This window comes from Bombyx mori, chromosome 21, assembly GCF_030269925.1.
Source record: "Bombyx mori chromosome 21, ASM3026992v2".
Classification (NCBI taxonomy): domain Eukaryota; kingdom Metazoa; phylum Arthropoda; class Insecta; order Lepidoptera; family Bombycidae; genus Bombyx; species Bombyx mori.
In genome coordinates this window covers 2,092,433-2,119,823 of record NC_085127.1, presented here as the reverse complement: position 1 = coordinate 2,119,823, position 27,391 = coordinate 2,092,433, and the positions used below count along the sequence as shown (strand labels likewise).

Below are 27,391 nucleotides of genomic sequence, written 5' to 3'. Positions count from 1 at the left end.
GCCTAAATCCATCACTGATCATTCCCGATCCTGCGGACAGAATGGAAAACAGGCGACGTCGCCCCAAACACGTCATTTCGGTTCCTCCCGATCTACTAACGGTGCTTTTAGGTACCTCAAGCACCGGTCATCGTTCTCGTCGAACCCGTCACTTGCGACGAAGGGCTCGACGAGTAAATTAATCCATAGACCCAGCCCACTATCGCCGGATTTTTTCAGTGGATTGCGTTTCCGATCCGGTAGTTGATTCTGCGAAGCACTGCTCTTGCTAGGGCCAGTGTTAGCAATACTCCCGGTATGACTCCCGTGAGCATACCTACTAGCTCGGTGAATCTAGAATAACCCCTCGACGTTACTAGAATATGTGGAAAAAAAATTGTATACACGTTTAGACGCAGCATAAGTTCGCAAGCCGGTCACGGTGTTAGCCCGTCAGCGCAGAAGTTGCAGATCGACTTGCGTCACTGATTGCCGGCTGCCTTTTACTTGGACCTCGCTTCAAGGCCAGCCACGAAATCCATTATAGTTTTACACTTGTTTAGTTTCACATATTCTAACTAGGCCACAAATATGTACTGCTACATAAAAACTTTTCTTTTTTTGAACTTGGAATTTTTTTTATTATTTTGAATGTAATCCTTTTAAAAACTATAGATTCTTGGCCAAACAGATTAAAGCCCTGTATAAAAGTCAAAGGTGACCAATAGAATGAATAGAATGGCCGAACAGATTTTTTTTTGCTGAAGACTTGAGACTTCAGTAAAAATATGTAGGTGTAAATTTTAACATTATTACATTACTTTATTTAAAAAAAATGTATTTTCATCTTTAACAGAACTTATGATTGGAATAGATATAGTTAGTTTCACGTAAAATCTTTTTAAAATGTATCACGTTTTAAACAGGATTTATTTAGTTCAATCTTGTAAGCGAAATTCTAATTCCTCTTGTCATATGGAATTGAATGAGAGACCCATTTTTATTGTAAACGTGACCTGAATGGATGAACCTGAATTTAGGATTAGCTTCTGTTAAAGAAACTCTTAAATGGGCAACAGCACAGATACGAATTGGTTGCCTATTTAAGAATAATAGTCGCTTTTAAGTTCACCATAATATACTTGTTGGATTCAAAACTGCGTTAGCAATACAGTTAAGAAATGTTGTCAATGTACGTATTCAATAAAGATAATTTGAAGTGTGACCATTAAAAAAAGCTTCCTGCTAAAATGTTTTGTTTTTACCCGGAATCTATTCGGATTGAAAATGGGAGAAACAGTGTGGTCCTCTTTAACTCACCACGGATCACTAGTGCTGCTTCTCAACCGACCCTAAGTAGTTACAAAGATCCCATTTTGAAATCCAAAAAAGACTGAGGCTCCCTGCAATTTAAAGGCGCTTTTTGCGTACCTAATTTCTATCCTAATCCTAACTTACATTAGATTTGTAAATTGCCCAAACACAATTCCCTGACGGTTGTAAAGATTTTTTATATTGCTCAGACGGGTGAACGAGCTCACGGTACACCTGTTATACTCGTAGGTTGTTACTAAAGCCCACAGACATCAATAGCGTAAATATGGTCACGCACCTTAAGACATAAGTTCTAAGTGTCTGTTCTATAGTCCAATAGCTGCCCAGCCTTTTTTAAGCGCATTACAGCTTTCCGGCAGAATTAGGTAGGGGTGGTGTACCTACCCGTGAGGGCTCACAAGATCCCCTAAAAAAAGACAATATGCCCGCTGAGTTTCTTGCCAGTTCTTCTCAGGATGGAGGCTAGTTTTTGTGAATTGGCGGTAGTTCTTTTTGACGTTCAATAAGTATGTACTTTTATTTATGTTGAATAATTTTTTATTTATTTTGATTTTGATTTTGATTAAAATCAATATATTTCTTAATTCCGGTGCTTCTCCTGTTTGTTTTTTATTTCACTACTTGTCGCCGGTCGCCCCATTGGACTATTCCGGCTTCACAGCACTGGTAGGCGAATTGACGGGGCTCAGCCTCAGAGACTATGGTAATCTCTGCCGGCGAGAAACTCAGTAGTTTGTGTTCTTCTGCACAAGCAGTTCTCCTTCTTTTTGTCCACCTTATCCCACTAGGTGGGTTGGCACAGCGAATTTTTCTATTCCATTCTCTTCTATCAGCTGTCATCTCCACTTTCACTCCTCTCTCTCTCTCATATCGTCATTCACACACTCCATCCATGTCTTCTTCAGTTGACCTCTTCCCCCTCTACCTTGCACTACCATTTCCATACATCTCCTAGTCACATGCATCTTCTCTCTACGCATCACATGTCCATACCACGCTAACCGTCCGCTCTTTAATTTGTTAATTACCGGGGCTACTTTCACACTTCCCCTGATACACTTCCCGCACAAACAGTTCAAAATACTCAATTCTTATCTCATTATAATGTCTTGTATACATATATTTCGTAAATCGATATGTGATTAGAACGTGTTGGCTTGATAATTAGCTCGGTATCAATTACTAGGTCCGGTCGAGGTCGGTGGGTTGGCTTGGACACATTAAGCTGGTTGAAATGGACTTATTAAATAACTTGGAATAAGGGCAAATTTAGTGCAGTGACGAATGTGTTTATTGTTGACGTAGTGTAATGATGTGTAATGATAACATTGATTTACAACAATAGAAGACAGCATAGTTATTCTATTTAATCAATTAAAATTTTAAATTAATTAAAGTATCGCTAATATTAATTTCTTCGATTAATTTCGTATAAAGATTATGGTATGTTGAATTTTCTATTGTCATATATCTGTGAAGTTCATTAGCTCCTACCATACAACTTCTAAATAACTATCAAGAATACGCCCACGAACTTTTAAGAGAACGCCTAAATTTTAACTATACTTGAGACCTTAGAACTTATATCTTAAGGTTTACGTTGTAGATGTCTATGGGCTCCAGTAACCACTTAACAACAGGTGGGCTGTGAGCTCGTCCACCCATCTAAGCAATAAATAAAAAAAAAAAAAAAAAAACTTATTCTTAAAATGGAATTCGGAAGAAAATAAACGAATATACATACAGCTATTTGACATAAGTACCTCAGAAGGTCATTCTGTTCTGTGTAGTACAATATTCAATAAAAAGAGAAAATTCAACGCCTGATTGTAAGAAGCTAAGATTTTTGTAAGATTGCTATTTATTTTGCAACAGGAGACAATCGAACTTTGTAGGTGCATAAGTACATACTAATAATTTTGTTTTACTACATAGAAATTTGAATTATACGTTTTATTTTACGTTTTTTGAATTATACGAATTATAGTTTATTTATTTATTTAAGTTCTCTGGTATTTTTATTTATCTTCTCTAGCAATCCTCCCTGAGTAGCTCACGAAAGTGGTTTTGGAAAAGTTAGACTGAAAATACCTATGTAAAAACATAGAAATCGATGCTACGCATTGCCGCATTAACTTGTCCAAAGCTAGACCATATAAAAACAGATACTTAAGCTTAAAAAGATTTTAGCGGCTGTGTGTTTTCCTTTTTTGCTTTGCTTTACATATAAATTCAGAAGTGATGGGATAGCCTTCTTCTTGCCCTTATCCCTCATGGTGCGGGGTCAGCGCTGGATGTCTTCTTATCATGCTGGATAGAGGTTTTTCATGAGTTTTTCGACCGGGCCTGCCTGTCAATCCTCCTTGGGTTATATCACCATATATCAATTTCCACGTGCCTTAGAGAGGGAATTAATCTTTTTATTTTATTATTTTATTGCTTAGATTGGTGGACGAGTTCACAGCCCACCTGGTGTTAAGTGGTTACTGTTAGACATGAAGTTAGTTAGTTATGAACATCTACGACGTAAATGCGCCACCCACTTTGAGATATAAGTTCTAAGGTCTCAAGTATACCTAGTTAAAACAGCTGCCCCACCCTTTAAACCGAAACGCATTACTGCTTCATGGCAGAAATGGGCAGGGTGGTGGTACCTATCCGTGTAGACTCACAAGAGGTCCCACCACTCGTAATTACGCAAATTCTAATTTTGTGGGTTTGATTTTTATTACACGTACATTTACGTATCCGCGGTAATAAAAAATTGTATTTAAGCACGACTTCCTCGATGAAGTAATAACACATATAAAAATTATAAAAAAAAGACTGTTTGTGGCTTGAAGCTTCGAAACTAGTCACAAAAAAGTTAACGAGATATTGTTTTTAAGCCGCACCAAAAATCGATTTATTTTTTTGTATGTTCATTCATAAATTACATATTAATATTAGAAAATTAAATGTTATTGTTTGTATGTTTGTTGGTCAATCATGCCAAATGACTGAACGGGTTTGAATAAGCTTCTTCCATTTGACTCCATACAGAGGAGGGCCGATCGGCCGATCGATAATCCCATTCTCTCGGATCGTTTGGAGCCTCTGGGTCTGCGGAGGGACTTCGGCTCCCTCTGTATTTTGTACCGTATGTTCCATGGGGAGTGCTCTGAGGAACTGTTCGAGATGATACCAGCATCTCGTTTTTACCATCGCACCGCCCGCCACCGGAGTAGAGTTCATCCATACTACCTGGAGCCACTGCGGTCATCCACAGTGCGTTTCCAGAGATCTTTTTTGCCACGTACCATCCGGCTATGGAATGAGCTCCCCTCCACGGTGTTTCCCGAGCGCTATGACATGTCCTTCTGCAAACGAGGCTTGTGGAGAGTATTAAGCGGTAGGCAGCGGCTTGGCTCTGCCCCTGGCATTACTGAAGTCCATGGGCGACGGTAACCACTCACCATCAGGTGGGCCGTATGCCCGTCTGCCTACAAAGGATATAAAAAAAAAAAAAAGAATAAACTACGTAGAACAAATATGTAGTTTATAGACTGATTTTTTTTTATTGCTTCGTTGGGTAGACGAGCTCACAGCCCACCTGGTGTTAAGTGGTTACTGGAGCCCATAGACATCTACAACGTAAATGCGCCCACATTCAAACACCCACCTTGAGATATAAGTTCTAAGATCTCAGTATAGTTACAACAGCTGCTCCATCCTTCAAACCGAAACGTATTACTGCTTCACGGCAGAAACAGGCAGGGCGGTAATACCTACTCGCGCGGACTCACAAGAGGTCCTACCACCAGTAATTACTTAAATTATAGTTTTGCGGGTTTCATTTTTTATTACTCGATGTTATTCCTTCATCGTGGAAGTCAATCGTGAACATTTGTTGAGTACGTATTTCATTAGAAATATTGGTACCCGCCTGCGGGATTCGAACACCGGTGCATCGCTCAACACGAATGCGACGTCTTATCCCTTAGGGCACGACGACTTCGACTTCGACATTAATTGTTACTTACTGTACGTCAATGATATGCTCATTTAAATACCTGATCCAGTAGTAGATTGATTAACGAACCAGCTGCCTTTGAGCTGATCTCCCTCAGTGGTGCAGCTGCTACCAAATCCCACTACTGCTGGCTGAGTCCGTGCTCGTCCACCTCGAAGCTGGAAAGGTCTACGCAAAACCAACACTCCCAAAACCAATCCCAAAAAAATAACAAGATTTAGAGAATGAAAGCCTATTTGGTTTAAGCAACGTTTTTGCAAGTTTACACGAGAGTCATTTAAAGTCTAGAATGTAGAAAAAATCATAACAAAAAACGCTTCTTCAGCTGTTTGAATGGAGAAAATTTAATTGAAGTTCCATTAAAAACATCGAACTGTTGATGCTAATCTATATAATCTATATCTAATATATAAAATTCTCGTGTCACAGTTTTCGTTGCCATACTCCTCCGAAACGGCTTGACCGATTTTGATGAAATTTTTTGTGCTTATCCGGTATCTATGAGAATCGGCCAACATCTATTTTTCATCCCCCTAAATGTTAGGGGTAGTCCACCCCTAAATTTATTTATTTATTTTTTAGACACAATTTTTAATTTCTATTTTTTTATGATACAACATACAAAAATACATACAATCCTTAATTTTCACCCTTCTACGATCAACCCTTATTTTTAATTTGCTAATTAAAAACTTTAAAATATTTTGCGAGAATTTTGTTTTTATTTTGTCATGACGTAGAATAATAAAATTCATATTACTCTGAAATTTTCACCCCTCTACGATCAACCCCTATATTTTATTTGTTAACTTTAATTTTTTTGGCAAGATTTTCATTTTTATTTTTATTTTATCATGAATTAAAATAAAAAATCTGATGTTACTCTCAATTTTTCATCCCTCTATGATCAACCCCTTTTTTATTTGTTAATTATAAACTTTAATTTTTTTGTCAAGTTTTTTATTTTGTTTTGTCATTACTTAAAATTAAAAAAAAATCATATTAATCTCAATTTTCACTCTTATACGATCAACCCCTATTTTTCCATCCCGATTAATATTTTTTTTATTCTATGCACAAATCCGCAATAAGGTTGCAAGATGGCAATCAAATATTATAATTGTAGTACGATAAATTCTTATTCAGAGTTTATAATTTCAAGTTCCTTTAATTTATGTTTTTTAAATTGAATTTGATCTCCCGCCCTCGCCGGTCGACTACTGATCAACTATCAATCGATCAGCTATCCCCGCCAGGTGTCGCCAGGATGAAGACGAAGCCGGTCTCCTGTCTTACTTACTCACTATACATCATAGATTATACACTTAATATATTTGAGAGCTATACAATACTATACATTTTTCAGCTATGTTTTTTTGGTTTTATTTGTGTATAAATAGTATGTTCAGTAGGTCTGAGAATCGGCTACTATCTATTTTTCATACCCCTAAGTGAAAAGGGTTGTCCACCCCAAACATTTATTTTTAATTTTAATTTTTTGGATATATTTTTTTTGTTTATAATGAGGTATTATGTTTTTTTTTTCTACAGTAGAATTTCCCTAGAAATCTTATTTAAGGCAACACAACGTTTGCCGGGTCAGCTAGTTTACAATATAATTGTGTTTATTATTTTATGAAAAACACTTAATAATATAAATTTACCAAAAAAAGATATTCCTTCCAAAACCTTGGTGTTACGGTGGTTTTTTACTCAGTTTTTGAACGCGCATTGCAGCGTTTTGACGTCTTAGTGTTGGCTATGATTGGAGCATACTAATTTGAAATAAGACCACAAATTTATTTGTGGTCTTATTTTTCGGGCCGTTTTTGAAGCGCTAATCGCGAATCTAGTAGTATTATTGATCGAAGTGAAGCAACGACTTTTAATTAAATTTCCACCTCCCGCCATCGTGAGGGGAAACAATGTTCGTGATGGTGATGGATGCCTGCATGATACGGTTTTAAACGCGAATGGCCATGTTAAAAGTACAGTGAAAGTATAATAGTTCTTTTTTATTTATTGCTTAGATGGATGGACGAGCTCACAGCCCTCCTGATGTTAAGTGGTTACTGGGGCCCATAGACATCTACTACGTAAATTCGCCACCCACCTCGAGGTATAAGTTCTAAGGTCTCAGTATAGTTACAACGGCTACCCCACCCTTCGAACCGAAACGCATTACTGCTTCACGGCGGAAATAGGCGGGGTGGTGGTACCTACCCGCGCGGACTCACAAGAGGTCCTACCACCAGTGAAACTTGTTAGCAACGCGTTTTGCGTATTTCGATCGTGTTTGAAACTAGGAACACAGCGAGAGCTAACTATTCGTGTCGTACGTTAGCTACGTTATTTTTGGAAAGAAGTTCCTTATGGGACGATGCGGAGGGGTACCCTAACCGGGAAAAAACGTCCGTAACGTAAGATTTTTATTATTTATGTATAGTCTTAGTATTATGGCTATACATAAAGTTAATAACTTTGTAAAGTAGTTTTTTTGTTTGTTTTTATCAATAAAAAAATCATAATAAAAAATGTATACCCGAATAATTATTTTCTTTATTCTAATAGATCTTAAAATTAATATTTTAATAATAAGGAACATCGTTCCTATTTGGTATCCCACGACACCGCACATCTTTTTATTACCCTTGAAAGCATACAAGCATACAGTCCACCTGATGGTGAGTGGTTACCGTCGTCCATGGACTTCAATAATGTCAGGGCAGAGCCAAGCCGCTGCCTAGACCTATCATTCGGGAAATACCGTGGAGGGGAGCTCGTTCCAAATGGCACGTGGCAGAAAAGATCTCTGGAAACGCACTGTGGAAGAACGCAGTGGCTTTAGGTCTTCTTCTTAGTCGCATACTTCATTGCTGAAGGTCGTGTCCCTGAAAGCCCTTCGTGGCTCTTTGTACCATCAGCTTCCATTTCCTTCGGTTTTCGGCTTCTCTCAGGGCGTTCGCAACACAGAGTCCAGTGAGCGCAGTTATCTGATCTGACCAACGGTTTGGTGGCCGGCCGGCGGGTCTTTTCCCTTCTACCTTGCCCGCCACAGTAAATTTTTCAAGGTTGTCTGGGTTGTTGGCTTCTGGTAATACGGCTGAACTTTACTCCTGTGGCGAGCGTTTCTTGTTACGTTACTGGAGAAGCTATTTTTTTAATAACTATACGAACATTATGCAGCGGAGGTTTTCTCCTGTGTGACGGTGACGGGAGCCCATACGAGACATGAATAACTATAACCACTTAACATCGGATCGGCCGTGACCTCGTCCAATCATCTAGCCTTATGAACGACTACTACTAATCTAGCTTATTACTGGTGGCAGGACCTCTTGTGAGTCCGCGCGGGTACCACCACCCTGCCTGTTTCTGCCGTGAAGCAGTAATGCGTTTCGGTTTGAAGGGCGGGCAGTCGTTGTAACTATACTGAGACTTTATAGAACTGTTATCTCAAGATGGGTGGCGCATTTACGTTGTAGATGTCTATGAGCTTCAGTAACCACTTAACACCAGGTGGGCTGTGAGCTCGTCCACCCATTTAAGCAATAAAAAAAAAATCACGGCAATACGATTTGATTTAAACGTGATTAAAGTATTGGCGACTTGAAAGTTCAATTTTTATTGTGCCCTAATTTATGAAATACAACGATTTGATCGCCAAATTTGTTTTCTCTGTAGCGGGTAACTATCATACAAACACAAGATATTTGACAGATGTCTGAATCGCGCTTACGACATTTTCAAGATAAGCTTGCACATATGTAATTTCCGAACAAAAACATTCGGGCCGTCGGTCTACCGAGCAATATCACCCGCTCGGTGGAAAATCTTCCCTTTGTCGTATATCTCTACATTCTCATTTACATTTTGCAGTGAAAGTACAGCGTGAATACTGCAGATGATAAATAAATGTCGTTTTTATTTTTATTTTCAATAGCTCGAGTCTGTGTGTGACCTGGTTTTGTCAGTAGTTTTAGATGTAGCAACAATTACGTAAGATTGAACATCTTTAGCGTTTCTTGCTAGACAAAGGAGATTATTTCTTTGCCTGAGAGCGAGCATGTTATGGTTAAGAAACCGTGCCCAGGTTTGGTATCAATGTAATATTTAATTGAAATATGAATAATAAAAATAATTAGTATTTTATTTTTATAATAATATAATAAAGATAATGTTTTTTTTTCAATTCATTTAATTCGTTTTATCTTAATACTAGTTAGTAGAATTTAGGAACCAAATATTTTTTGGATTTCTGGTACCCTATGTCTTTTTCTCCCTGGCAAGGGGTATGTAAAATCTTACCATGATCGATTGCATAGTTGAGTCGTGAAAGTGTAACAAACAAACAAACTCGCTTTTGTATTGATATTATGAAATTTTTTGTATATATTTATTTAATGATACATAATTCGTAAGTGTACGAATTCGGAATTGATAATGGTGATGAGGATACTACTTATGACCACATTACCGGTTTACTTATGATTTTAAAATGCTAGGAATAAAAATAGGCGAAGAATCGCTACAGCTCGCATCTCAGACCTCACTAAAAATTCAAGTGTCGATGAACCCTAACCGTTAGGCGCGATGTACATCAATACATTCCGAATTTATCTAGTTCCTCAAACGAAACGCAGCAGCAGTAGCAGCATTCAAAAATAACAGTTGGGAACAGGTTGAATAAAGTCCAATAGACGAGAGTCTATAGGTAAATACTTTAAGGTCAACGATGTATGCGGGGAGCCTTATTTAAACTTTGTGAACTAAGCTGTGAACGAATTTTCGTGTCTATTCCATTCCCATTTCTTATGGCGACGCGGTAGCGTACGTACGACCATGATTAACTTTTTATTTATCGTATGATAATATTACGTGTATTTGTTTACACTGTGTATTAATTTTGTGTCCATCTGAAAAATTGTTTTATTATGTGCTGTATTTCGTGAGGAATATATAGTGGTTTTTGTTCGCTTTCACTACCAGAAGTGCATAATCAAAGGCAGTGTTACATCTACAATGAAAGTGAGTCGTGTGAAAAACTATTGTTTTATGGTATCGGGTAAAATTGGGTCATTTACGACAGTGCTAATTATTTTTGACATGCTATACGCAAAACTAAATTGTTAGTTGTTTAAGCGCTTTTTACTATTTTGCATAAACATTCCTCGGAATTTCTTTAAGCCGCTTATAGACATTGATGTTACGATGGGATAATCAAAACGTTGTCTTTCGCTGTTTTAGTATTCTATATCCATTAATGTAAATAACTTAAATACATTTCATTACCTATTTAAGCAAACGAACAAGCACCCTATTCGGCAATGAGTGGATACCGTCATTCATAAAAGGGAAATCATCAATGCCAAGCATTGAAGAGGAGAGTTAATTGGGATAAAATATCTTTGCAAACGCGCTTATTAAGAAGCAATTCTGCGTCGGTTGTGGTGCAAAATTGATCGTATTTATTCTGTGCAATTATGTAGATAAACTAAAGAAAAATAAGTAAAATAAATAAAAAATATAAAATATAAAAATAAATAAAACATTTAAAGACCTTATAGATATAATAAGATTAATATTTTAAACAAACTAAACTTTCTCTTTACTGCATGACAGACTTCACTGAATGACATTTAAGAAAAATCCTTTTCGGAAAATGAAGGTATTTTAGACAAAAAATACGTTTTTTTTTGCCTTTATAGAGAGACGACCCACCTGATGGTGAGTGCTTACCGTCGCCCATGGACTTCAGCAAAGTCAGAGGCAGAGCCAAGCCGTTACCTACCGTAGACAAATACAAATTTACAATTTTTTTATTTATTTTAAATATTGAAGCATAGTTTTACGACTCTACACCACTTATTTCGTTTGACCTTCATTAATCTGTTGATCAAGCGAATTGCTTACATCTGATCGCCATCGGCAACTATAGCCTACAGCAAACTGTGACCACTCGTGAATTGTACCACTTTCGAATTCACCAAGAGAAATTCACAGATCTTTTTTTTTATCTTCTAATTTTTACTTTATTTGTCTCAGTGTATTTCCTAAATTGATCATGTTATTCTGTTCTTGATTCCTAAAGACAACTTAGTGCCACTTGAGGATCATTCCGATAAAGACCAGGCGCTAGTGATTGGAAAGTGGGATTAGTGAAGCCAAATTAGACTGTCGTCAAACTCATTTGATTATTTGCCAGAATATTACTTAAATAGGCTACTGCTATCCATAATTAATAATTATTTTTTTATTTTATTGCTTAGATGGTTGGACGAGCTCACAGCCCACCTGGTGTTAAGTGGTTACTGGAGCCCATAGACATCTACAATGTAAATGAGCCACCCACCTTGAGACATAAGTTCTAAGGTCTCATATAGTATAGTTAGAACGGCTGCCCCGCCCTTCAAACCGAAACGCATTACTGCTTCACGGCAGAAATATGGTAAGGTATAGTTCGATGGTGCTATATCGACTGTAGGGCTGACTCCTTTCTCGCTTCATGGTCGGCCGGCGATGTCTGCCACTTCCCCGCGTGCCTGCCCCCCAAACAACCACGAGGAGAACAAATAGGGATGTGCACGTTATAAATTTCTTTAATTCTAGAAAATAGAAAAATCGATTATCATTTTCAACCTCCAAGCTAATAAATTGATTAAATAATTTTGATTATTATTTTTTAACGAAAAATGCCAAAATTAGAATTCACAAATAATGGATCAATTGAATTTCTTTAATTAACATTTAAACAGAAAATTACTAATTGATAGACTTAATTAATTAGATTGAGCAATCTTGATAAGAATAAAAAAATATATTTACTTTTAAAAATTTACCGCCCTGGGCACTTGCCCCGACTGCCCCTAGTGTAAATCCTAAATCCGCCCCTGTCCGAGGCACATGTCTAGGGCCTGCCCCCCGCGGGACCCCGCACGCACTATCCTCGGCGCCGGCGTCGCAACCACCAGACCTCTCGGTACTCGATAATACTTGAAGTGTCTTCATCCGCGCCCAAGATCGGTAATTACAAATCGCGGTTTACTTTTCGACATGTATTTCGTTAGTCAAAACGCAAGCTTGTCCTCGACTCGTGGTTATAACACGGTTTTGAAATTGCAGCTGCATCGAAATTCATTTGAATATTGTGCGATTAATGCAGTAGACGAATCCTTACTTCATCGATATTGGTCAATTAAATAACGAAATTTTAACACAACACTTAACACCAGGTGAGCTGTGAGCTCGTCCACCCATCTAAGCAATAAAAAAAAAAAAGTATATCAACAATATAGTCGAAGCGAATCTGTACTTATACTTATTACTTACTAGCTGACTCGGCAGACTTCGTAGTGCCTCAATCGATAAATAAAAGACACATCAAAGGAAAAACAAAATTGTTTGTTTTTATATAATTCCGAGCTATTTTTTATATTTTCTCACCTTTGAAACCTTCCCTGGACTTCCACGAATAATTCAAGACCAAAATTAGCCAAATCGGTCCAGCCGTTCTCGTATATTAGCGAGACTAACGAACAACAATTCATTTTTATATATAGAGATTACTTAATAATTATTTAATTAATTAATTTTTTTCACTGTTTCAAAGCTTCACTATTCCCGAGTGACATAGGTTATAATCTTTTTTGAAAAAAATTAGGGACCCTTACTAAAACTCCAATAATGTAAACCAAGGTGTAAAACAATTACCTAAAATATTCTTTATATCGCGTGCCCTGCGAAAACTATTGATGATAGAATAAAATAATGTACTACGACTTTGTAGAACACATTATTATTTACAAAAAGTGTTACGACAGCATATGTCTAACTATTATAGTTATACCGCAATAAGTGTTATTTTATTTAAAAAAATAAAACAACGTCAAACATCGTTGACATTTTTGTTAAAAACCCGAGCGGAGCGGGCCGCTAATTAATTATAAAGGTTAACTCCAAAACTACTGGTCAGATACATGAGATGCACCGGGTTTCAAAAAAAAAATCAAGTCGAATTTAAGAACTTCTTCCTATTTTTGAAGTCGATAAATAATTAGACAATTGTAACAAACCTAATAAAATGTAGGGTATTGATAGAAACACAGAGAAAACAAAATCAAATAGAAACTTTTCACACATTAACATAAGTCGCAGATATAGTGGAATTTTGAAATGTAAAGTTGTCTATTTGAGAGTTTACGAGCTTTATTAGCTTCTGCCGCGACCCCGCTTCGTAGAGCTTTCTAAAAATTTACCAAACGAGTCTTGACACAATAAACGACTTGACAAGATGTGAACTAGTAAATATTTACATGGTGCTACTCGAATATATGAGGTGACTTCGAGTATGCGACTTGATTACTAATTTACTTCCTATTAGTACCTATAATATAAATAATGAAAATGATATAAATTTATTATCGGTAATCCTGTTCTGACGTATCGTTTGGAACCGGGGCCCTCGTGCGAACTAGCCCATAGACATAACCCACTGAGTTTCTATCCGGATCTTCTCAGTATGTTGCGATCCGACCTGGGAATGGAAAAATGGGGAATAAGGTAAAAAAAACAACGGAGGCACTTTGGCTCTTTATGTTAGTTTGTTTCGCAAGTTACATTATTCTGAAACTATGCTGGAAAGGCGTAATATGATCCAGCCCGGATACTTACCAGTATCCTGCTTATTTCTACCGCAACGCTGTCATGAGTGCCGGTTTTTAGCGGTGGGACTGCCGTTACACAGTAATGTGGACTTTAACACAATGTCACAAGGTTTTAGGGTCTTAAGAAAAATCCCGAAGTTTCTTTCTCGCGCTGATCGACAACAAGGCGCAACCGAGCGGTCGGAGAAGATCTTTTTTTTTATTGCCGTATAAGCAGACGAACATACGGCCCCCGATGGTGAGTGGTTACCGTCACTCATGGACGTCAGCAATACCAGGGGCAGAGCCAAGACGCTGCCCACCGTTAACTAACTAGTGTGCGTATAGCCTCTCAAGGCTATCAGCTTAGGTAGGAAAAGAAAATTGTACGTAATAAACTAAGCTCTCGAATGAATCATAAGGGACACGCAGTCTACATAGGCACTTTGTCTTAATAGAACCATAAAATATAATTTGAACATTGCGTGAAGGCCAAACATTGTCTCTGTACGCTTACTTTTATTATTTACGTAATATAGATATTAGAACGGGAAATAGTGAAACGTTGCACAGTAAATGTTATGGCCTTGGTCGTTTCACACTTTCCTGACTCGGACATCGGCGGAGACCTTCAAATGGTTTTTTTTTATGATTGAAGATGTACTGGTGGCTCGGACGCCTTTTCAGTTTCACCAGGACAGGTGGGCGAGCAAAGGCTCAGCCAGGAGGGGTGGGATTTGCTAACAGCTGCCCGAGCGCCTCCGAAGGAGACCTAACAACTCAAGAGCAGCTGCTTCGCGAATGACTCTAGTAGCCCATGCATCAGCCCGTTGAGTTTCTCGCCGGATCTTCTCAGCGGGTCGCGATTCCAAACCAGTAGTAGGCTGCTCTTGCTAGGGTTAGTGTTAGCAACGTCGTCAGGTTAGATTCCCGTAAGCTTACCTACTAGTTCGGTGAATCTAGTATAACCCCCCAAATGCTTACTAGAATAGGTAGGAGAAAAAAATTGGTTCCTAGACGATTCCCGGTTCATTAAAATAATGTTTCTTTTATAAGGAACGAGTTTAATAATCAAACCCGACATTAACCATAATGCAATGTCTATGTCCTTGACTAATCCTCAACGGCCCCAATTCAGCCTTGATTGATATAACCACGCAGCCACATTTAAACATCTCAATTCCTTCCATTCAAACTCTGAGGAAAACGTCGCTGTGATTACGGTAATTAGTGGCACGCGGTTACGTGAACTTACGGCTAGCTGGTTTATACTGGTGGTAGGACCTCTTGTGAGTCCGCACGGGTAGGTACCACCACCCCGCCTATTTCTGCCGTGAAGCAGTAATGCGTTTCGGTTTGAAGGTTGGGGCAGCCGTTGTAACTTTATTTGAGACCTTAGAACTAATATCTCAAGGTGGGTGGCGCATTTACATTGTAGATGTCTATGGGCTCCAGTAACTACTTAACACCAGGTGGGCTGTGAGCTCGTCCATCCATCTAACCATCATCCAAAAAAAAAATAATAATAATAATAATAGCGAGTCAATAGCGCTCCACTTGTGAAAACACTCTCCCACAGACGCAACCCACTAAGACTCTCAGCGGATCTTCGCAGTGGGTCGTGATTTCGACCCGGCGGTAGATTCGGCGAAGAACTGATCTTGTTAGAGCCATTTTTAGCAACTCTTCTTAAGTTTTTTTTTATTTTTTTATTGCCTTTGTAGGCAGACGAGCATACGGCCCACCTGATGGTGAGTGGTTACCGTCGCCCATGGACTTCAGCAATGCCAAGGGCAGAGCCAAGCCGCTGCCTACCGCAAGGCACCGTGGTCACCTACCAAAGTGAGTGTAATTGGAATAGTCCCTTAGGCTGCCGATAATTGATTAGACAAAAAAAGAACACTCTGACGTAATTCTTCTGACATCATCTGTTTTGTTTACAAAAAATAAGGAAGTATATATTTCAAGGTGAGCAGACGCTAAGGAGCGTTCTAGGTGGAAACTATGATGATAACGAAAATAGAATTTAAATGTGATTGAATTTATGTTTATCTATACTTCTATACTAATATTATAAAGAGGAAAAACTTGTTTGTTTGTTTGTATTGAATAGGTTCCGAAACTACTGAACCGATTTTAAAAATTCTTTCACTGTTTGGAAGCTACACTATTCCCGAGTGACATAGGCTACGAGTATAATCTTTTTTGAAAAAAATTAGCGATCCTTACTAAAGCTCCAATAATGTAACCCAAGGTGTAAAAAAATTACCTAAAATATTCTTTACATCGCGTGCCCTGCGAAAACTATTGATGATAGAATAAAATAATGTACCATGACTTTGTAGAACACATAATTATTTACAAAAATTGTCGGGACAGCATATGTCTAACTATTATAGTTATGCCGCATTAAGTGAATTTTTATTTAAAAAAAATAAAACATCGTCAAATATCGTTGAAATTTTTGTTAGAGACCCGAGCGGAGCCGGAGCGGGCCGCTTGTCTTAGATAAACAAGTAAGCGCCGTAGTGTGTTGCTGTGTAGGTTTTTTAATTGATCATTTACTTTTTAATTACGCGCAAACGTTTCTGTCGATTATAAAGTAATATTTACCGAATAACATTTTAATTCACAGAGCGATTTAAAGATATGGTCCTTCGCTGAGATCGCGTTTCAAGCCGAGCTGAACCGAGATGACGCTTCAGACTCCGAGGAAGATGCATTCTTGCTGTGCGGAGAGGACCCCGACACCAAAGAGAGGAGAATCGATGAGCTAAGGAATATGATTAAAGGTATACAATTTAGGAATATAGATGACCTGTATATTTTTTTCAAATATTGCGCATTTAATCCTTCGTCAATTGAAAGACCGGACAAAGTTTTATGTCGCGTGCTAAATACATTCACAAACAATGGTTGTTTTGCCCAGTACTATATTTTGTCCTAATGATTCAATACAATGAACCGACTATGGTATCGAATCGGACCGCATATATAAGACGGACGCTACCTGTCGTTTGAAAATTCATCACATACCTACATTAAAACTAAACAAAAATAAACATTTATTTCCTAAAGTTTGCACAACTTAACTAGTAAGACAATTTGCTTTTATCACGTTTGCTAGTTTGATTAAAGATATAACGTGAAAATATTACTGATGGTAGGACCTCTTGTGAGTCCGCGCAGGTAAGTACCACCGCCCTGCCTATTTCTGCCGTGAAGCAGTAATGCGTTTCGGTCTGAAGGTTAGAGCAGCCGTTGTAAGTATACTGAGATTTTAGAACTTATATCTCAAGTTGGGTGGCGCATTTACGTTGTAGATGTCTATGGGCTCCAGTAATCACTTATCACCAGGTGGGCTGTGAGCTCGTCCACACATCTAAACAATAAAAAATAAATAAAAAATAAAACCAATTGTAGCAGCTCTGAATGCAATATGAGAGATGCTTAATATGAAAAGTAAAAATTGGTTTGGCTCTGCCCCTGGTATTCCTGACGTCCATGAACGACGGTAACCACTCACCGTCAGGTGGGCCGTATGCTCGACTGTCTACAAGGGCAATAAAAAATTTGTTGAATATTTGAAGACTTTTTTCTTTTGTTGTATCACTATTGCGGTCGTGGTCGTCATGCTGTGGGCAGGTGTTGTGCGCCTCACGATGCTACGCCGACTAACATTTTCAAATACCATGTCACACGTTGGTGGAAACTGGTAAAAATATGAAGTAGGGACGGATAATTGAAATACGAATTTGATCAACGGATACCTCAAGATTTAAATTCATCTAAGTACCTATTATATTTTCTCTTTTATTTTGTTCTTATCATTTTATGGAAAAAATTGGCAATTTTCATTTATTAAATACTGAGTAAACCACAACATTATTTACTAACGAAAAATATGTAAATCGGTTGAGAAACAGAGGAGATCAATATTGACACATTAAATGTTTTTTTTCTTTAGACTTATTATAGTTGATAGTGATAATAATATATGTATTTACTTCAGTTTTCTCTAACTAAAACTACTTTTACAGTTTATTATTGCCGTAAATTTTTTCCGACATTTCGTAAATAAATAACGGAAGGAAGAAACGACAAAAAAATGCTTCTCCTAAATTTCGTCTTGAATTTGAACAACATCGTCTTCCAAAATACTAGGCAAATATAACTAACTGAAGGTCGCTTACAAGTTTGCGCGGAACACAAAACAAACTTCTGTACTTTATGTTTACCTGGTACTCACACGAGTCCGTGACATATGGAAACTTAAAATTAACCAATAAAACAAACAAAACACACACAATTATTATTATTTAACTTTGTTAATTTTGAATTTTAACACACTTTTGTGAATTCAGTCTTACGTACTTTGGTGTATAGGTATTATTAATATGTGAAGGAAAAACTTTGTATCCCTTTTTACGAAAATTGCGCGGACGGAGGAGTATGAAATTTCCCACACTTAAAGAGAATATAGAGGAGTGCAGGATGTTAATATTTTTTTTAATTATACCTAAAAATTACATTAAATCAATAAAAAAAACATTACACACACTAACTACCATGTATTTGACGCACACACGCATGCATACTATTTATTTATTGTCAAACTTTTGTTCTTGACGTCTGTGGTCAAATTAAGAACAGATTAAATACCTATTGTTTGTCTTTATTAATATTTTTCTATGGGGTAGTCTTGGCGAAATTTGTGATTATAGAAGTATAATAGTCTTTGAAAATAGAATCATAATAGTGTACAAACTTACAATTTCAATTAATTATAGTCAAATTTCGACTACCGGGGGACCACTAGTATTAAGTATTTCGAATTTAGTATTGAATTTACTATTTTTATCTTTTGTGAATGATACAATTGGTCGAATGTCGCGTTAAAGTAAAAAAAAAAAGCTCACAGGGCTCAAACCTGAGGACGCTGCTAACATTAGCCCTAGCAAGAGCAGTGCTTCACAGAATCTACCACCGAATCGGAAACGCGACCTGAATATCCGACGAGAAACTCAGTGGCTCAGTCTGAAGGTTAATTTGCTCGCCGAACTCTTCGTCGCAAGCAACGGGTTCGACGAGAACAGTGGCCGGTGCTTGAGGTACTTAAAAGCACCGATAATGGATCGGGAGGATCCGAAATGACGTGTTTTTAAGTCCCCCGAATCGGGTGTATGTTGGAAACTTGCGCGGGCTTGTAATACTATTGAAATTACAGAGTGCACCAAAGATGGAACACATAACTAGAAGATACACTACTCGTGTATTCTATTATCCACCAAAAGTGATTAGTGAATGATCTACTGTAATTTACCTTCGTATTTTACAGAAAGGGGAGAGGCCCATCCCCACCGAACAGACGACGCATATCTGCTTCGATTCCTTAGAGCAAGGCAGTCAATTCCAGCACGAGCTCATCGATTGGTCAGTAGTATTATATATTGTTATTTGAATTTAGAAATGAAGTACACATATATGCTATCAAATAGTACGGGTTACAATAGTTTGTAACTTCAGTGCGTTCACGTACCTTTGATTCTTTTTTTTTTTTCATTGCTTAGATGGGTGAACGAACTCACAGGCTTAGTTTACAATTATGAAGAAGCCTATGTTTCTGGGTGGTCCGCCTTATTAGGGGGCATACGAGATTACACCTATTAATTATGTTATATACTAAATCCTATGCTAATACTATGCTATGCTATAATATATAAGTATGCACACTTCAAGGCCACCTGGTGTTAAGTGGTTACTGGAGCCCATAGACGACGTAAATGCACCACCCACCTTGAGATATAAGTTCTAAGGTCTCAAGTTTAGTTACGACGGCTGCCCACCCTTCAAACCGAAACGCATTACTGCTTCACGGCAGAAATAGACGCGGTGGTTGTAGCTACCCGCGCGGACTCACAAGAGGTCCTACCACCAGTAAAGAATATCCGTGGAGATTATTGCTTGGGTAATGTAAATAGATACCTAGAATTTGTGTTCAGACATGAAGGTGTACCATCATGTACTACCTCATGAAATCAATGATATAAATATCTGTACAGATTCTACACAATTTAAACACTGTTAAATTGCATTTGGTTACTTAGCGTCTTATCTTTTAGGCCACAACAACTTTACTTGGTTTATATAATATATATGGTTTATTCATGTTTAAAATATTTTTCTTTTAAAATGATATAATTTAATAATATTAACATTATTATAAATATTCGCAAAATTTTTGAAATTTGGCGGCACACAAAAGTGCCGCGGAACAGTGGTTGAGAATCACTGCCTTAGAACTTCTATCTCAAGGTGGGTGGCGCATTTACGATGTAGATGTCTATGAGCTCCAGTAACCACTTAACTGTGTGCTTAGCTGTGAGCTCCTCCACCCACCTAAACAATAAAAAAAAAACATGTACATATTTTATGTTTTCTTGAGAAGAAAACTAAGGAAGAGTTAAATTTTTCAGTTAACACGGTACTGTGATTTCCGGGAGCAGAATCCACATTTATGGCGTGACTTGGACTGGTTTAGTCTGAGGAAGCTCGGCCACATCTTCGAAGGAGTGTTGTACGACCGGCCTGACGTGGGCAGACTCATCGTCTGTAGGATGGGTAAGACCTTAATGCAGTGATTCTCAACCACTGTGCCGCCAAATTTCAAAAGTGTGCCGCCAAATTTTGCAAATATATAATAATGTTAATATTATTAAATTATATCATTTAAAAAGAAAAATATTTTTAACATGAATATATATTTAAATCCAAAAAAAAATAAAAAAATATTAGTTGCTTTGCAACGCGGTTTTTCTTATGCGGAGTTTACATTACGAAATTAGTGTCATGCATGTTGAACTCAGTTGCACGAAAGTAGTTTCGTAAAACAAATTAGTGTCGCGAAATCCACAGTATCGCAATAACCATGGCGCCGTCAGCATCAAATCTATATTTTGCTATATTCAATGTAGCTAAAGAAATGTTTATATATAAACTTAAAAAAAGACCATCAAGAAAAAAAAGACGTTGGTGGATTCGAGGATGGTTAACAAGAAAGAATTTAGGTGCAATGAAGTTAGTCTCTGAATTAGCAGATGAAGATCCTGAGAGCTATAAAAACTATTTTAGAATCAGTGAAGATAATTTTAATTTTTTACTGACAAGAGTGTCCAACAAAATATCTAAACAAGATACGATATGTCGAGAAGCGTTACCAGCAAAACTTAAACTTCAAATTACGCTGCGCTTGTTAGCATCTGGAAATAGTTTTAAGTCTTTATCATACGAATTCAGAGTATCATCTTGTAGTATATCGAAATTTGTGCCTGGGATCTTGGATGCAGTCTACCAAGAATTAAAAAACTTAATTGAGGTAAGCAAATAATTTTTATTTTTTATTTGGAAGTAGCTACAAACAATCAACAACTTAGGATATTTAAAAATTAATATTGATCATAACTCTATTTGGACTTCGACATAGATGTATCATGAATGCTTGCTACAGCCCGTGCGAGTGTACATCGTAGTCCTTCATCATAAGGATACTCATTGTCTGTTACTACACCACTGGTACCACTAGTAGAAGCAACGGTATTGGGTTCCGAGGATAAAGTTGGAAGGCGAACTTATTGAGTTGATGTCTGTTGTTTTGCTAATTTGATTCGTTGCTTTCGGACTGTTGATAAAATCATTTCCTCTGTTTTCAGAGCAATTTCTAAAGGAAGTTGCCGTAGCTGTTCAGCTATAGTTTGTCCAAAAAGATCAAATTCATCATTTGAAAAGTGCTGCGTTGAAACTTTTTCTAATGCATCTACTGCCTGCAATAGAGGATCTTTTATTTTTCTTTTATTTTTTCTTGGTACGGTAAAATCTTGGCTCTCAGATTCTGAAGTAGAAGCTGCCTGGGTATTTGGTGCATGAAACAATTAATTATATTTTTATTGAACTTTTTTTCTTTACAGATGGCAAACACAGAAGAAACTTGGAGCGAGATAGATTATGGTTTTAGTGACAAATGTAATTTTCCGTTCTGTGGTGGCGCTATAGATGACAAACATGTCCAAATACGTTGTCCAGCACGTTCAAGAACTGATTACTATAATTACAAGAGAACTTTCAGTATAGTCCTTCTAGCAGTCTGTGACAGTAATTTAAAATTTAGATACATTAACGTGGGTCATTATGGTCGTACTTCTGATGGGGGAATTTTTGCTAGATCAAATTTAAAAACAATGTTGGAGGAATGCTCCTTGAATGCTCCTGAAGGAATGGTTTTGTTGGGAGATCATGCTTTCCCCCTAACCGAATATCTTATAACACCATATAGTCGTCGATTAGACTTATCAAACAAGCAAAAAAATTTCAACTACAGATTAAGCAGAGCTCGAAGGACTATAGAAAATACTTTTGGTGTCTTAGTTAGTAAGTTTCGGATATTCGAGAAGCCTATCCCGGTATTGCCAGAAACTGTGGACAAAATAATAAAGACATGTTGTGTCTTGCATAATTGGCTGAAAACTATTTCATCGACTTACATAGAACCGGGTTCGATTGATGAAGAAAATCCAGAAACGAGAGAATTAGTGGAAGGTTCATGGCGGACGGTAACCCAAGGAGCTTTTTCCACACTCCGTAATCTGGGTAGAAATCATTCTAGAAATGTAACCCTCATAAGACAAGGTTATACTACTTTGTTGGACATGGTCGTGTAGAATGGCAAGAGAGAATGCTTTTTTAAATGCATGGAGGCAAAAGCGAAACATCCATTGTAATATTGTAGAATAAAGTATACTTACCATATTTTCTGTATTTTCTCTCGTGTAACTGTCAATATTTTTCAAGAAATCCAAACGACACAGCCAAGGAATTTTAGAAATATACAGATCATCGGTTGCCATACCCGTAGTATTAGATTTTTTTGCCTTTAACAACTCATTGTTGTAAGTATTTCGAAGTGATCGTATTTTACCAACAACTTCTTTGACACATTGCATCTCCATGGCTTCCATAATTATTTTGTAGGCCGCATCTCGGGCATCCCTATTTTTATATTGTAGGTGTTTCGGGTCCCAGAGACACTCTTGTCGATGATATTCATTAATGAATTGTATATTTTTTTCTGTACTCCATCGTTGGTTTGCCATTTTCAACACTTGAAGCGCGTCTGAACTAACAATACACACGTCCGTACAGCGCAGGCGCTTTCGCGACATTAGTTTCACGTCGCGTCTACACTATGAAATTAGTTCATGACACTAATTTCACCAAAAAACCGCGCGGGGCACGAAACTAATTTGCATGCATGAAATTAATGCATGCATTACGAAAGTATTAAATTACACGTGAAACTGTTGGTAAAACTAATGTCACGAAATTAATTTCATGCCACTAATTTCGTAATGTAAATTCGCCTTTAGTGCTAAGTTATGATGAAGCGGCGTGCATAGGAATATGTCTCCAGTCGGCGCACACTTGCCACTTCTGCGTACAAAACGTGTTGTTTTAGTGATAGTTGGGATTCACAAGGTGTTGCATAGTAGTTACTGCACCTTTTCTTTCGTTAAAATCGGCAAATGTATGTGATTCGGTAGTAAGTAAATAATTTTTATCTTTTTCTTTGTGTGCCGCCAAATTTTGAACGCAACAAAAAAAAGGTTCAGAATCACTGCCACATAATATGGCACACTATGTGGTATCGGCGCAACATGTCCTTTTTCAATTCAGGCCTATCATACGTCGTCTCTCTTCTTTCACATATCCTCTTTGACACAGTCCATCAAAGTCTTCTTAGGACGCTTCTTCCTCACATTACTGCCTTCTTTAACACACTATTTGTGTACTTGAGACCTTAGAACTCATATCTCAAGGTGGGTGGCGCATTTACATCGTAGACGTCTATGGGCTCCAGTAACCATTTAACACCAGGGGGGCTGTGAAATCATCCGCCAATCTAAGCAAAAAAAAAAACACACACACACATGGTCTTTTTGGCACATAATTATCTTCGCATAACATGCACATTCCACGCTAACCTTCCCCACAAGATGACAAATGTATTTCATAATCGAAGGGAACGATTATTTTTAAATAATTTAGGCTTTATTTATTTTACGAAATAAGCGGGTGGCCTAGTGACAAACTTTGTGCAAAAACGTCATGTGAGCCTATTGAAACCGCAATGTGAATTCAGAGTATTGTTCTTGAGAAACAAGACTGAAGTTACATTGGAGAAACGACAGCCATATATCCTTCAAGCCGGAACGCATCACTGCTCGTGCGGGTTTTTTGACGCGCCGTATCACCAGTATATTTTTGGGTTCCGGTAATCACTTAACACTAGATAGGCTGGGCTGTGTTTACCCGCCTAATGTTGGGCTTATATTGCTGCTATTTGGAAGGTCTCTGGGACCCAGACGAGATACCTGTGGAAGACCTGGTCCGCGCCTGTCTGCTGCTCTTGGAGATTGGCATCATGCAACCTAAGCTACAGATAGTGGGTGGCACGGGACTCCTGGATTGCGAGGGGCTCACTATGAAGCACATGCGGCAGTTCTCGCCTTCAGTCGCCATGCAGATTATGAATATTATGGTCGTGAGTACCTACGTTGTGGTGTATTGTGAGACCGTGCGGGTTAGCACCGCTATCCTCCTGTTACCACAACTGTAACACCAGTGATCTGCTGCGTTAGTTTTCTATAGTTACTAATAGATGGCGCTAACATACTTAGTTGATTTTCAAAGAGCTAATGACTTAAAAAAATCATCTAACATTTTCTTCCCCATTTTCTTCTTGCGATTGACGATAACGACCACTCTTTCAGGAGTGAAACGATTGAAAAAGAACAATAATATTGTGATGTATAGCATATGTAACCTCATAATGCAACCCTCTTATCATGGCCTCTGCTAACATATCCCACCGCGACGGGGCAACGCAAAGCCGCCTTCGCCCGAAATATGTTTTTCGGATCCCCCGGATCCAGTCTCAGTTTTAGGCTCCTCAAGCACTGTGTGCTTCTCGATATATATTTTTTTTTTATTGCTTAGATGGGTGGACGAGCTCACAGCCCACCTGGTGTTAGGCAGTTACTGGAGCCCATAGACATCCACAACGTAAATGCACCACCCACCTTGAGATACAAGTTCTAAGGTCTCAAGTATAGTTACAACGGCTGCCCCACCCTTCAAACCGAAACGCTCAGCGCCCCTAGCGGCAAACGTAGGCAAACATTCCAACTCCAAACAAATTTGAGTTAACTTTTACGCTATCGTGAACGTTAAAATCTCGCACTAAGCGGACTGATCGTCGATCCGACGATATTTCGACGAGCAAACTAACTAACCCTTCGAGTTTCTCGCCGGATCTTCTCAGTAGGTTGCGATGCCGATCTGGTGGTATATTCTCGAAATATTGCTCTTGCTAGGGCTGTTATTTGCAAATTGACACAGGTTGAGCCCGTGGTGAGATCACCTAACCGTCCGCGCGTAAATTGAATAGCCCCTTAGGCTACCAGTGAATAATTAGAGAGAAAACATTCTTAATCCTCGAATAAAATTTTCAGTATTCTTTCCCCCTCCATCAACGTGGGATCCACATCGTGAACTGCTCGAGGTTCTTCGAAACAATATTTCCTTTGTTCCGACGGTTCGCACCGGCCGACGACCTATGGCAGAAAGTGTACATGCACGGATATGATATTAGCTCTTTACACAGGTGTGTGAAAATAAAAAAAAAGGAATAAATTTAAAATTTATGTAAATACCTTTCAAGGAAAATCAATGTGTGATGTAGACAACACCTATTTAATCTAAGTAAATCGATGATGTAAGCATTTTGGCATATATGTGATTTGCTTACTTACTGTAAAATTTATAATTATTTGGGCAAATGGCTAATAGTGCCATCTGTTGACCGCAGCATACACTAATTTCTGGAATTTTAGACGACATCTATCGTAGGAATTAAGTATCAAGTTTGAGAAAAAATACAAAACGTTATTGAAATATTTTTATTTTAGTTACATTCTATTTTAACGTAGATAATTCTTGGATCTTCATCGTGAGCATGAATAACTAATCTAAAAAGTACAAGAGGGGCAAAATCAATTTAAGGTGGCTGACTATACGTTTTTACATTACTTGTTTTTTTTTTTCAAGACACGTGGATCCAGAATGCTTGCCAAAGAAATATGGCGGATATCGCGACCCCGTTTCTTTGGAATTATGGCTGACCAAGATTAAACAATACGGAAGCACGGAATTCGATGACGAAATGAAGAATCTCGGATACAAAAACAATTATTAGTTAATTACCTAATCGTTTGAAATGATCTGTATAAGTATTTAGGTTTTGGTTACAATACGTACCGATCAATGTTTCAATGATCTCGATTTTAAGTGTTTTCTTATTTAAAATAACATGTTCAAAGTAACAAGTTCAAGTTATGTTTTAACGTCCTTACACGCCTTACAGTCTTGCTTAAGGCTTGACAAATAATTTAATCTTGAGATATAGTTTAAGTAGCTTTGCGTAAAGTTTAATAAAATCATGTAAAACATCTTTGATTAAATAAAGTAAAACATGAAGTATTTCTAAGAATAACGATTTATACGAATAAAATTTCTAACACTATATTTTATGCCTGTATTTGGAATAAAGTTTTGACGAATTAATGTTATAAACAAGTGATCAATAAATGAAATACTTAATAAATTTTTGAGAGAACAATTTTATTCGCCTCATTTGAACCGTCTTTATAAAACATCTAGTAACGATTTTGCGAAGATTAATAAATAAAATATAAAAAAAAAATTATATCTAGTAATTATGTACTTGATTTTTATTAAAATTTTATTGGTAGCGCCATTTACCAGATGGGCTTATACGCAGTAATGTTAGGACGAAGCTGAAATAGCCTCTAAAGGCTATCGGCATAGGTAGGAAAAGCAGTAATTCCAGTCTTGATTGATATAAGGGTATTCATTGGTAGTAGGGCATATTGTAAGATCGCCATGTATAAGACAAGTGATATGTTCGGACTTGATGGATGAAACCACCATGGGACAGCTGTCATATAAAATGGTTCATACTTCGACTCCGTGCCTCAAAGGCGGCTGCCACGTTGCTATGTCCATGGGCTCCAGTAACCACTTTATTTTTATATAATTCTACTGTACGTGGGTATGTCACTGAAATCCTAAACGGCTGGACCGATTTGAATGAATTTTTTTTGTATTCGTTTGGGTGGCGACGTGGATAGTTTAGATTCACAGATCAGCCCGGCAGATGGCGCTGCAGTGGGTATAGATTACTTATCTATACCACAACTAAACGGCTGGATCGACTTGAATGAATTTTTGTGTGTGCATTCACAGGACAACGTCTGACGGGTCCGCTAGTATATCGGCGTCTAACTGGCAC

At 37.7% G+C, this 27,391-nt stretch overlaps 2 protein-coding genes across 3 annotated transcripts; one reads left to right on the top strand and one right to left on the bottom strand.

Moving 5' to 3' along the window:
* Positions 1-10,103: 10,103 nt before the first annotated feature.
* LOC101744403 (clavesin-1) lies at positions 10,104-26,698 on the top strand. Its single transcript, XM_004925582.5, has 7 exons — positions 10,104-10,354; positions 16,604-16,760; positions 19,307-19,401; positions 20,445-20,589; positions 24,369-24,562; positions 25,533-25,684; positions 26,128-26,698. Exons 1-7 carry the CDS (start codon positions 10,349-10,351, stop codon positions 26,273-26,275), a joined length of 897 nt encoding a protein of 298 aa, XP_004925639.1. The 5' UTR covers positions 10,104-10,348; the 3' UTR covers positions 26,276-26,698.
* Positions 21,339-23,736, bottom strand: LOC119628408 (uncharacterized). 2 transcript variants are annotated; one of them, XM_038018606.2, is made up of 2 exons: positions 22,767-23,736; positions 21,339-21,872 (listed from the first exon to the last, which is right to left on the bottom strand). In XM_038018606.2, the coding sequence occupies exons 1-2, from the start codon at positions 23,181-23,183 to the stop codon at positions 21,597-21,599; spliced, it is 693 nt and encodes a 230-aa protein (XP_037874534.2). In that variant the 5' UTR covers positions 23,184-23,736; the 3' UTR covers positions 21,339-21,596. The 2 variants fall into 2 exon arrangements, with proteins under 2 accessions (XP_037874534.2, XP_037874533.2); XM_038018605.2 differs by having other exon boundaries at positions 21,339-21,788.
* Positions 26,699-27,391: the final 693 nt, after the last annotated feature.

Excerpts from the sequence above, each read along its gene's own strand:
- LOC101744403 (XM_004925582.5), top strand. Across the intron at positions 20,590-24,368 it reads ACTCATCGTCTGTAGGATGG|GTCTCTGGGACCCAGACGAG; the intron begins GTAAGACCTTAA and ends GCTATTTGGAAG. Across the intron at positions 25,685-26,127 it reads GATATTAGCTCTTTACACAG|ACACGTGGATCCAGAATGCT; the intron begins GTGTGTGAAAAT and ends TTTTTTTTCAAG.
- LOC119628408 (XM_038018606.2), bottom strand. The coding sequence starts at position 23,183 with ATGTCGCGAAAGCGCCTGCGCTGTACGGACGTGTGTATTGTTAGTTCA. Across the intron at positions 21,873-22,766 it reads GAGAAAATACAGAAAATATG|GCAGCTTCTACTTCAGAATC; the intron begins GTAAGTATACTT and ends CCAAATACCCAG.